This window comes from Lepisma saccharinum, chromosome 9 (genome assembly GCF_977018435.1).
Source record: "Lepisma saccharinum chromosome 9, izLepSacc3.1, whole genome shotgun sequence".
NCBI classification, from domain to species: Eukaryota; Metazoa; Arthropoda; class Insecta; order Zygentoma; family Lepismatidae; genus Lepisma; species Lepisma saccharinum.
This window is the reverse complement of record NC_139237.1, coordinates 54,278,169-54,291,372: the sequence shown is the minus strand read 5'-3', so window position 1 is coordinate 54,291,372 and position 13,204 is coordinate 54,278,169. Positions and strand designations below refer to the sequence as shown.

The 13,204-nt window shown below is 34.3% G+C and overlaps 1 protein-coding gene across 3 annotated transcripts in view; it reads right to left on the bottom strand.

Annotated features, from left to right (window-relative positions):
* The window catches only part of U2af50 (U2 small nuclear riboprotein auxiliary factor 50), a 30,227-nt gene that overhangs the window by 4,745 nt on the left and 12,278 nt on the right, over positions 1-13,204 (bottom strand). For 2 of the 3 annotated variants that reach the window (XM_083128221.1, XM_083128224.1), the window contains 4 exons: positions 12,843-12,959; positions 11,735-11,873; positions 7,772-7,851; positions 1,537-1,659 (listed from right to left, as the gene is read on the bottom strand). In XM_083128221.1, coding sequence (XP_082984347.1) covers positions 1,537-1,659; positions 7,772-7,851; positions 11,735-11,873; positions 12,843-12,959 — 459 coding nt within the window. The remainder of the gene's footprint in view (positions 1-1,536; positions 1,660-7,771; positions 7,852-11,734; positions 11,874-12,842; positions 12,960-13,204) is intronic. The other variant, XM_083128222.1, reaches the window with a different exon arrangement.

Genomic DNA, 13,204 nt, shown 5'->3' with positions numbered 1-13,204 from the left:
AAATACTATCATTAACATTATTTTTAAGACAAATGTATATGAATTCCTCCTTTATTTTGTTTTCAGCTGTAGATATTCATTTGACATTTTCAAAATGAATTTCACCTGAAGTATCTAATATAGCGGTTACAAAATCCCCATTCTTGATACCTACAATATGTTCCAAGACACATACATTTGTGGTACATTTAGTTTGACCAGTTCTTGACAACTGCATTTTATACTACAAATAGATACATTAGCAAAATTATCTTTATAATAAAATTGGATGTGACATTACTAACTTATTTTCCTGTAGTTTACGGTTATTACAAGCATAAGAAAACAGTTTTTTCTTTGTGACGTTTCAGGAGAACACACGCTCCTTTCATCAGACATTTATTTTCATTTTGACTAAAGATACAGTTATAACAATGGTTAGTAATTTTTAAACAAAAAGAATCTGTTATATAATGGATGTTGTCAATGTTACATTGTTGTAATATAGCAACTTAACTGTGAAAAAAGCAGTCTATTTTATTTTTATTTTAGAATTTTTTTTTTTTTTTTTTTTTTAAATTATAAATCCCAAATATCATCAGGTAATTCAAATTCATCATTGTTTTCACAAAGTCTCTTGATGTTTTCTGTTACATTAAATTTTAAAGATGGTGGCTTACTCCATTTGTGAAAAAGAAAACTCCACACTGGATCTATGTTACCATTTTCATTATTTAATTTATTCCAGTGTTCTTCTGCAATGAACGAGGCTTCCCAGACATTCAACTCTGTGTTTCCCGTTAATCTTTTTAAAACCCTTCTCTTTTTAATCAAATGCTTCTCTTCGATGATATGAGTTGACAAACCTGTTCTTGGGTTTAGATTTATAATGTCCAAATCATGTTCATGCCATCTTATTGCCATTTTCCTTGCTGTTTGTCCCACATAATCTTTTGAACATGAACAACTTATATTATATATTCCTGTGGTTTCCACATCTGGTAGCGAGTTTCTCATTTTGAATTCATTAAATGTACATTCCAAACTTCTTGGTGATTTAAAAACAATTTTATGTGAGAATCCTTTGTGGAAACGTCACAAAGAAAAAACTGTTTTCTTATGCTTGTAATAACCGTAAACTACAGGAAAATAATTCTATCATGCAAGCAATGCGTACATACAAGAAAAATATTACTAACTTTTCATAGGTTTCATTAATACATTTTTCTCTTGTTTCTAAGTAATATTCTGACACCTATTGATATTCATTGCAAGATTGCAACACTGTACTACACTGAACATTAGTGCCTTTGTGTAGCTGAATGTTCTTTCTCAGAGTTTATTCTAATCTCAGCTGCATTGTTCTGGTGCACTTCTAAGCAATGTAATATTATAAAGTTAATGTCAGTCCCATGGTTAGATTAGAATTCACATTACTATTTTCTATTTGATTTTGTTCCTTTGCGTTTTACATAAATGTGTATGGTTTCTATTATAGTACCTTTGTCTACTGATGCAACTTCATTAAATGTTGAACACTAATAAAAAGTTATTTACCTGATCAGTGATTGTTACATCCACATATTCACAGAAAGCATATCCCTTGGAAAGACCAGTGGCCGAGTCCTTCACTAAGTTAAATGCCCTGAGCTGTCCAAAGGACATTAGCAGTTCTTTTACCTAAAGGGAAAAAGTTGAATGGAATATTTAGTCGTAATCAACCAAGAGACACAGACAATCTTACTGCACCCAGCCACACCACGAGAGAGAGAGAGAGAAAGAAATGCTACTTGTCTCAAACAATATTTACTTAAAACGTTAAATATAATTTTAAATCAATGCAAATTCAATGAAAGGTTTTTATTGATAATGCAAAACTAGAATTATAAACTATTAAAATTCGTTATTAACTAAATACATACAAACACATTGAAAACATTATTTTATGTAAATTATGATTTCAAATATCTCTCAATCTCTCAGACACAAATTTCAAACTAGAGTTGAAAAGGTCTAATTTCAGATTCTGTTATACAACAGAAGAACTTTTGAACATGTTTATAAGAATACAGAATTGTATTTTTCCATACTGAAGCAATAAATTCTATCAGTTCAGACCTTTTCAATTCCTTGTCAGTAAACACTATTCTACTGCTTTCTTTTTATTGGCATTGCAAATATAAGACACATTAAATATTGCTAAACACTTTCACTCTACAATGAACTTGTACTATCCCTAATGAAAGTAATATGTTTTTAAATATTTTATTTAAAAAGTATTCAATTAAATTTACTTGCATTTACCACGTAAGACTTACCTTTAGGATATTTCAGCAAAACTGAATGGTCCTGAAAGATCATTTCGAAGATACTAGACAGTGCAAAAGATCAAATAGTTCATTACCTTTCTCTTTCAGCCATCTGCATTCAGGTACATTGTGAACTGAACTCCAGAGCTTACATGTTTAATATAAAGATGTTTCAAAACTATTTCCTCACTTAAGCACAATCAAAATAACCAACTGTGCAATTATGCAGTAATCTTTGCAAACTCTAAATTTGAATCTCCGGCTGTCAAATCTTTTGCACTGCTTAACAGTAAACATGAGAGTTTTCTTTCCAATGCTCCCACACAGCAATAATCCTTACATACCATAATACATGATAAAGATGTAGCTACTCTCTGGGCTGGAAACTCTTTTAGGCCCCAAACCAAAAATTATAAGAGACTTGCCTTTTGGATTCCAAATTTGTCTTTCTGTTGTGCTCTCTATTTCTGAGAGATGTCTCATATAGTGTTGGAGGCTTAGACAAGCAAAGGATCTTACTACCCGTGAAACCTTAGCTACGACAAAATGGGGGAAAAAGCAGAGGAACAGATGAGTGACTTGTACACAAAGAGACAATTTCGCAAAATGGTAACTAATCTTATAATTTCAAACAATGATCTTATTTACTTCTTGTATTTAAAATTCAAAGTACAAACAAAAAGCTTGCCCTCTCTGTAAGATTCTCCTGAAAAGAGAAGTTTTCCCCCGGTAGCAGGCAACACAAATGGACCTGTAATATATATATATATTCTTTTGGGAAATCTGAAAAAGGAAGTTGGTAGCACTTTCTTCCCGAAACCTGTTAATTTTTAATTTTTTTTTCTTTTTGTATTTTTTTTTTCCTGAAAATAAACAACACAGCCTCCAACTCTGCTTGCCTATGGCACACCTAACCTGTAACAAAACCCTGAAAATAACACACAACAGGCATGGACCAAGAAAACTAACCCTTGCAACTGAAAATTAAAGTCATGAAACTTGACTATCATACTAAAAATAATTAAGAAATTTACGATCAATCCTACTTTAACAGATACCACATTACCCATTAATATTATTTTAGAATCAACTTCGGGTGTGATGTAGCTGCAATACAAACTACATGAAGAAACAGTGAAGAAATCCAACATGTCAAAGGAATACATTGCCTATAAAAGGCATCCACAAAAAGAGAATTATGGTGCTCACTGCAAAACAAACAAAAAAAAAATTCTGTACACAATCTGATGGTACAGAAAATGCACTAAACAGTCAAAGATTTCAGAGATGAATGCAAAATTTTTATCTATAGCATAACAGAACAATCCAAATATTGTTCAGTCTCAGCTATAAGCAATTTTAAAATATTCAATTACACAGTCAGCTCAACATTTAGCATATTTTGTAGAAGAAACTGAGGTAAATTGGCGTATATTCTGAAATGAGAAAAATACGGTTGACTGCTCACAAACACTTCCAATGACACAGGTGGCAGTGCGAAACAAAAGGACATCATATTTCTACTATTGTGTTCAAATACGTGAGGGAACTGAATGTTATCTGAAATTTTCAAATCAAGGGCAAATACTGAAGTTCTACTGAAACAAACAGTGTCCACATTACATCTAATGCAAATGTTAATTGGAGATTGCTTAAGAAGGCTACAGGAGTGCAGTGCAATGCCGAGTAGAATCACTTTCAAGAGTCTCAAGTTTGCAAAAGGAAAGGGAACTTGCAAGATTTACACTTCTCAAGTGATTATATCAAAAAGAAATGTGAAAATGCCAATGCAAATGTGTTATATTATGCTCGAGCAAAATATATCTTTACTTGCACTGAGAAATGCTTTAACACAAGAAAAATAAGTTCCATAGTGTGTTTTATATGACTTCAGAAAAGAAACACGAATCCTACTTTTTTCAATTTCTCCTAAGAGAATGGTTACAGCAGTTTGCTTTGTCTTTATACTGAAGGATTGCTGCACAACTACTCGACCCCAACAGGTTAGATCAACAGATCATCATTATGAAAGTGTCGCAGTGTTTTAAGAATTGTAAAGTGAGAATTTCAAACTGAAACTGTCCAACCAAAAGATATGTCATGTAGCCAGCCTAATGAACCTTTCGATGGTCTACTAAATTGAAACTAAACCATGTTAAGACATACCCAGCTTTATCCATTGCATAATTACTTTTCGAATAATAACAACTGAAATGAAATCAACTAGTGAAATAGAAAGCAAGCATAACTGCCCCTATTTAATGTTTAAGAAAGTACCACAGTTGCTTGTCAAACAGCAATTAAGGTTTTGTGAACAGTTTTCGTCATTCCTTTTGTGGTAGATCTATATTCTCAACATTTCAATACAAAAAATAAATGCACTTTTGCAATATAAAATTGATGAGGCAATAAATGCCCTACCACAGGGGAATGTTAACTGACTGTTTACAAAATGAATATTGGGACAACCTGGACAATTGGAAAAAAAATTGACAGAGTACTTGAGGTTATAAAGATTTCCGACACCTTGCTGATGTTAAGAGGCATCCTGAAATTTCCTACTACAATTAATGAATGAAAACTGAAAAACAGAAAACAATATTCAAAGCCAACAAATCATTTTTAAACTATTTATGTTTTGATGTATATCTATTTAATCGTTTTGCAATTTGAAATATATATGTATTCTGCAAAAGAGTCGTAAGTGTAAACCAGAATTTTTTTCTGATTTGCTGACTACTCTCATACAAGAACCAGTTCCCTTGATATGATACTTGACTAAAACGATTGGATTTGAATTTCTTCTTTCTACTTGGATACCATAAAATATCCAAAACATCCGCTTACTTTACCCAGAAATTAAATATTTGTTCCAATATTTACTGCCGGCATCCAAGTGGGACCCTATTGCTTCTGTGTTTTATGGGTTTCCAGTTTGAACTGTTTTGCCAAAAGCTGCTAGGTGTGCCACCGTAGCTGGTTCATCTGCAACCTGTGGGTTTTCATTGTTTCGATTGCACCTAAATTGAATTGTTATAGTAACAATTAAAAACCCACAGGTTGCAGTTGTCACAGCAGATAAACCAGCTATGGTGGCACAACTAGAAGCTTTTGGCAAAACAGTTCAAAGTAGAAACACACTAGGCACTAAAGCATTAGGTTCCTACTTGGATGGGAGCAGCAAGTAATGATACAAATAATTGGTTTTTGGATAAAGTTAGTATTTTAAGTATTACCCATTCCTTGAAACATGAGCTACAATTTGCATACAATGAAAATGCCAGATAATATGCTATCATTGGAATTCTGTTTGTTCCATGAAAACAAAATTAATTTTGAATGACTACGCAATTCTTCAGAAATGTCTTGCATACATTCCTAGTTTTTTTTTACCAACAGGAACACCAGCAGTAGAAAATAACCTTCTGATTCATGACTTTGCGCTTCATATTATGCATGTTAGGTTTTTTTAGCTCAATCATTTAATATGAAAATGTGATCTCTAGTGACAACTAAATCTGCAAAGATAATTTTCTCCCTTCAAAACTGCTGATAAGTTAAAGAAATAACTTGTTGTACTTGAAGTTTATTTTCTTTTCAAGAAAGTGTTTCACTTTAAACTTTTACTTCAAATGAAGAAGCAGATGCTGTGAAATTCTCTTAAAACTCCTGTATTTTACATTGCTAGTTGATAAGCTCTTTACCATTGGCAATCCGGAGCCTTTAAGTATATCGACACTTGAACTTGGAAAGAATATGAGGCATTTTTACAAATAACAGTAACTTACAATGGACAAAACAGTCACATATGCTGTACAATGCACGTAATTTCGATTTGTAGTACTTAATGACTGTATTGTATTCTCATATCTTTAATGCAGAATCTCGTTTCAACGTTGGTATATTGTTAAATCTCTTTAGGTAAAATAATATTTCAAACACAACATTTTCAAAATGTGCTTAATGTTCACAATACAGTCAATAGTCTATCATCCACATTCAAGACTATTGCTGTAATAGATAAATATTTTAGGATTAAAAAAAGAGAGAAAGATCAAGTTCCACTGTCAATCAAAAATCATTGTCACTTCTCCAAACTAATCTAACTTGATTCCATGCCTGCTGTGGGAAAAAGATGTAGGCTTTGTCGTCTCTCTGAAGTGGTATAGTCCTATAATGAAAAGAATGACTTACCTCTCATACACCTCCCTTTTGAAACAGCAATGCAACATCCACCCACACACACACTCTTTCTCACACACAATCACAAACAGCCAAGTTTGCTGCTTTAAGATACGCTCCTATAATAAAGCCCCTACTCACAAATATAACATGTTATTATATTTAATTTGCTTTATATAATTTAGAATATTCACTTTTAGTTGGAGTTGCTCAAAAAGTTCCTGTAACTGCTAATGAACAACGAACATGGAATATTATGAATAAAGACATGATGGCAATTGTGGCAACTGCACAATTAGGGACTTAAAAAAAAAAAAATTGAATGGAGACCCACGACTCTTAAAGTTCCTACAAGTCACAGGCTTGAAAATTGTTCACAGTAAGTAGTTATAAATGTGAGAATATAAGTACTATTTTATTTCAATTATGTGTCATGATGGTTGTGTATTGATGAGTTTTTAAGCTTATTAAAATAGATGCTGATGTGGTGAGAACAATGAATGCCCTCAAAATGTTTGACGTAATCACAGACTTAACCTGGCTAATCTCCCGATGACACGTCATTACGAACCCTTCAATTCCTGTGCTGTAATGTTACCTTTTGGTGTTATGTTGAATAAAATGTCACAACTGATTTCAAAACTTGGCACTTTGACACTTTCCAAGCATTTTCATATGCCAGTTATAAAGATACACTGTACAAATAAAAAAAAAAATCAATGAACAGTACCAACTTATACCATCTTGTACATATTTAGTACATTCTTCAGTGAACTATAATAAACTTTACTTTTCAAGTTAAGTCGTTCAAACTAAAATACAGTATTTAAAAGATACGAAGAGGTGAGGTTAGAAAACTTCATCCATTCTAGTACATCTTTCTGAAAGTGCACATGCATAAATTCTCATTCACACATCAATTCATATTTTGTATGTTGCTGCTGTCTCAAGGCCTCTCAAATGTTGCTTAAACATGGAAAAACAATTGCAGTTGGAAATTCCTAAAAAGAACACACCATGTCTGTCTGTTCAAATAAAAAAAGTGAACAACATGTATTTTAAATAAAACTGTCAATAAATTATGTTCAAAACCTGATTAAATTTATGTATGTATCTAACTGCAATGAAAGAATGATACTTTATAAAAAGCATTAACAACATATACTTAAAGAAATAAAAAAGATCCTGATCTCTTTTTGAACTTGAGAATGAAATACGCCAGCAATTAACTGAAAATCTTTACAGCCTGATTCTGAGGCTATTGAAATGAACAATAGCAATGTTAGCATGTAATTTCCTACCTGATCCTCGTTCAAGTAGTTCGGCAGGCCACCAATGAATATTTTATGAGGCGAGTCTGGGACCACCGTGCTGATGACTCCTGTCGAGAAAAACACACCCACTCAAGCCGATCCACAATTACTATAACAATACACAAAGTACTCTGCCTAATGTCAGAATTTGTATGCTTCTATTGCGGTAACATTTTACCGAACTGGTTGGTAGCACCTTTGACAAAACACTAATTTTGTTCAACAATATTTTACAAGTATAAGTTACTACAGAGCCATTCCATGTGAAAGTGGATTACACAATTACAAAAAATGTATTTTCTGTAGCTGAAAATTAAGATGGGGGAGGAATTTTCTGAAACTAAATAACTTTCAAGGAAACTGAAATTACATAAATTGATCGAGTTACATATTTGAAGGTGCTAAGAAAATAATTAAAAATATTAAAAGTATAATATAAAAATATATACACTATGAAATACTTACGTTTCGCGAGTATCTGTTTTGCGGAAAAACAACCTTTCGGGATCCTACTGTTCCCTTCTTCAGGTTTTCATCTATGCCAGAATGATCCTTACATCCTTAGGATACGGTGTGAAATGTGGAATGAAAGCCCTCCGTATCATTGAAAAATGTTTTATAGAATATAAGAAAGGTGGAAGGGGGAACAAAGAAGACACTGAAGAACACAAAGGTGCTACAAAATTGTATGTGAATGGAGGAGGGAATATGTAGGGCAAACGGGAAGGAGCATGCGAATCCGATGGGGTGAGGCATGATAAAGATATCAGAGAAGGGGTTCCAAAAACCGGCCTTGCGGAACACATTATTGAGCGCAAGCATAAAATTAAAAAAAGGGAAGTTATTAGAAAAAGTAGTAATAAATTGGACCGGAAAATATATGAAGCAGCATATATATGTACAGGAAGTAACAATAAGCTCAATAGGGATGATGGTAATTTGGAAGAGGGGTGGTTACATTTCCTTAGAAAATGGGATAATGCCGGTAAAAATTACGCTAAGTTGGGTTTTCTTGTCACCGCCGAAGTTTTGAGAGTTGTAGGGGAAGAAAGTGAATTTTCATTAGATTCGTGACGTTGCAGTTGACGGGAATCAGTCCCATGAGAGGGGGGGGGGGGGTAATCTCCAACTCTGCGCATATAGACCATTATCCACATGCATCACTTTACTGCTGGACGGGAGTTCCTCGGCTGCCATGTGGGCACCTGGATTTTAGTCTTTTAGTTTTGATCCTATTTAACATGACACCATGTTCGGTGTCTAGATATCTAGTTAGACCTGAAGAAGGAGGAAGTATTTATCTCCAAAACGTCATCCGGATTAACATATACTCACTCACGTAAGTTGAAAAGTTTTAATACTATTTTACGTATTCATTTTGTATTAAATAGTGGGTATTACGTACTTCCTCATCAATAAAGGCAAGGATTCAGGTGGCAGGTAAAACAGGGTAAAAAGGATAAAAAGTTGACATAATATCAACATAATTGGCGCTGCTAGTAAGGATCATTCTGGCATAGACAAAAATCTGAAGAAGGGAACAGTAGGATCCCGAAACGTTTTTCCGCAAAACAGATACTCACGAAACTTATTTCATAGTGTATATATTTTTATATTATACTTTTAATATTCATAATGTAAGTTGCACACACTTCTAATATGAATAAATAATTAAAAAATAAATGTAAATTTGTCTGAATGTCACACCCGTCACAATGGACTTGTTCTACTGCAGTGTCCAAATTAACTTTAACCTTTAGTCGCTGGACATTCAATGTGCCTGAATTTTCGTTCACGCCAGGGCATTTTCAAATGTGCACTGTTCAAACTTGCCGCGAAGTACAAAAAAAAAAATCATAACTCAAGACAGATGATTTTGTTTGTTTTCTTTCTTGAAGACAGGGCTTTTAGCGGAGGTAAAATTTATACATTGTGCCTCTCACTAATTAGTGTTAAAAGAAGAAGAAAGTTTAATTTTAAAAAAAGTTGGCATGCGGCATGCCCCTAAATACACCGAAGTGAACGAAAAAATGTAGTATGCAGTGGTGGTATATTCCTACAAAGCTTAACTGAAATCAGACTGATGCTTCTCAAGTGGCAATGTCCAGACTTTCGCTTCTAGAATCGACCCTATGGACACTGGACGGACTACATTTGGAGGGAAGCCCGAAAAAATACAACTCTGTGACAACTATGCATGTGCCGCAACTAAGAAAAAAAAATACGGTGTTTGGGAATTTTGCCTAATTAGGGAAAATTTCGTACTTTGGGCCTTTGCCCCCACTTCCCCCCCTGGACCCTTCATTTTTGCATATTACTTAAAATGTTGCTATTTACTCATTCTTGCACTTCAAATTGAAATTGTTCAAAAAGATGCAGTACTTCAGCAGTTATAGCCTTTCATCTTCAATTTATCAAATAGTAACAAAAGGGAAACAAAGGGCTTTTTCAAATGACACTTGTTAATAATAGTAACAATGGATGTCTTGTTTTGGAATTACAGTTTATAGTTTTTAAGAAATGACGTGTTAATTGCTGCAGTGTGCTAACACATGGTTGGGGCAAATTTCGACAATCGGGCCTTTGTCCTCTTGTCCCCCCTGAATCATCAATTGTCAGACATTGCTTAAAATGTTGATTTTACTCATCCTTGTCTGTAGAATTTATTTTTCTCAAAAAGATGCAGTAGTTTACAAGTTGTAGGCACTTTTAGAAATCTATCCCATAAAAATTTGGAGGTAACAAAGGGAAAAAAAGAATTTTTTCAAACTTCGCTTGTTAATAGCAGTAACAATGGATATATTGTTTTGTACTTCGAGTATGTCATACCTTGCTATGTATACTAAAGACCAGAAAAGACAGAACTGAAATATCATGTGTAGCTTTTGAGAAATTGATGCGCTGCTGGTCTAAATATCGACCATCAGGCGTCAAGTTCACATATGGCTGTCGAAATTTTGACCGTCAGGCAGCTAAAGGTTAAAGCAATTTATATAGATGACCAAATCTGAGCATCAATCCATGGAGATAGATTTCAGAAAGAATATACTACAGTGAACACTGGATGACTATACCTGGAGGAAAGGCTAGGGCAATAAACATGTCCTTCAGCTCCAAAATACGAAACTTATTAACAATACAATGAACTTCCCACTCTATGATGTGCAAAAATGTAAAATCAAGGTTTCACAGTACATTTAATCCTCATGGTGCGAGTTGAGCCATACATTACCAAAATTTTCCCTGATTTTAAGTTTTTAATCTTATCTATGTTCCCCATGTCTATCTGTTGGGAGAAGTAGGGAAGATACTGTTTACTGCTTGATATTTTACAAGAAATAAACTTCCTTTAACTGTGTGCAGTTCTGTATTGCTTTGGCTTTAGGCAGACCAGCATAATATCATGCAATGTATCTCATTTGTGACATAGAATAGAATATCTATTCTACAGAGCATTCAGTGATATTCGCTACGAGACCTGGCGGCAAGCGGCCCGGCGCTGACCGCCGAGTCTCGTAGCGAATGTCACAGAATGCTCTGTAGAATATAGAATATCTCTCATAAAAATCTTCAGGAAAAAACCTCATGTTGAACCCTTCCATGTTCTATTAGCAAGAGCTATGAAGCGCTTCAGCTGAACATTTCACGTGCACATGTGGTTCTCAAATACCGGCAAGGTGCAAAAAATTTGCAAATTTTTCACACTATATCAGTGCAGGCAAAATTACTCATGTATCCATGGACTTGATGGTAACTGCAGTGTCAATGCTAATAATGATGGTCAACACACACTACCATCGATAGCCAGGGCATTAATATTAAAAACTGCAACTTCGTTACGTTAGGTTAGCGAGGATATTCAGCAGATTTTTACATGGAACTTCATAAAATACAAGTTTGACAACACTGCTCCAGCACCTAGAAGGGCCCTCCAACACAGAGTAAACTCACCTGGCACGTTCACGGTGGGATTTTCTGACATTCCAGGCATTGGCTGGTAGTCGTGTGGCCTTCTGATCTTCAAACTCTGCCCTTTGAAGTTGATGCCGTCAAATGCCATTGCCTGTGTTGTTTCGTCAATGGAACGGAACTGGAAAGAGAAAGCATCCAATATATATGAACTGCTGACATTTCACACTATTGTTAACTTTACTCACAATGTACTATGAATTAAAACTGGAATATATACATATTTTACTTTGGGCTGAACACTTTAAAATGTTACATATGCATGATAAAACTAAAACATGCTCAATTTTTCTATTTTTTACTTGCTTTGCAATTAAACTGTATTTATTTGATGTTCATTCATTCATTCTGCTTAAATTTAGCGTAAAAAAGAACTAAGGTGTGGAGGAGAGAAAGCTTGTTCTCCCTTGACCCTGGACATGGTTGCTACACCTCCCCAACCCTTAAATAAATACAATTTATGGCTATATCAAGTCCTAGTCAATCATAGATACCCCTTCACCCTAGTCACAATCTCCAGAAAAGCTTACTACATCCAAAACAAGAAATCTGTCACAAACTTCCCCACAATGATTACCCAACATCACCCCCACTTAATTAAAATCAAACATAGTTTAACATTCCGTGAACCTGATACAAGAGAGACATTTTCAGACCACCACATGCCACCACTCCACCCTAAACACTCACAAGACAGTAGAAAACTCATAACTCCACTCCAAGGGAACCTGGAATCATTGTTCCAAGTTCACATCACATTTTCAGCAACATTTTAATTAGTAAGTAGAGCTGCACACATTCTCGATCTTAGCCAAAGTGTTCAGCACCATGCTCATGTTGCCTTCACAACTCTGTCCCGTACATTCACAAATTTGTTTTCCAAAATGTAATAATTCATATATTAAAATGAAAGCCCATTTTAAGAGGAATAATTTAAACGAAACAAAATAATTCTAGGGAAAATAATTTGCACGCAAAACCTCAACAGAATATTTTGGGACTCCTCGAGCTATTGAAACAAATCCCCACTGATCCTGCTTTGTTCTGTGTGAAATCGTAATTGCAGTGGACTACAAATAAAATTACTCACCTCCAGAAAAGCGAAGTTCTTGTCCAAGTTGATCTGACATGCTAATACAGGGTTTCCTGCAGCTTGTGCCAAACCAGATAAGTGCATTTGTTGATTGAAAAACTCCATCATTTCTTCCTGGAAAAAAAAAAATATACATATACTGGATTAAAGCAATATCATATACAGAGATGTGATAAACACAAAATGTGAAATAACATACTGTGCTGCGATGTTAATTTCTAAATGGTTTGTCACAAAATAACTCCTACACATGAAATGTTTATGTACGACAACACTTTCTGGCATTTGAATTATTCTGAAAGTTATTAAAAATCATGGCCAAGTGACTATTTCTGCTGCAAATATGGACTGTCACACAG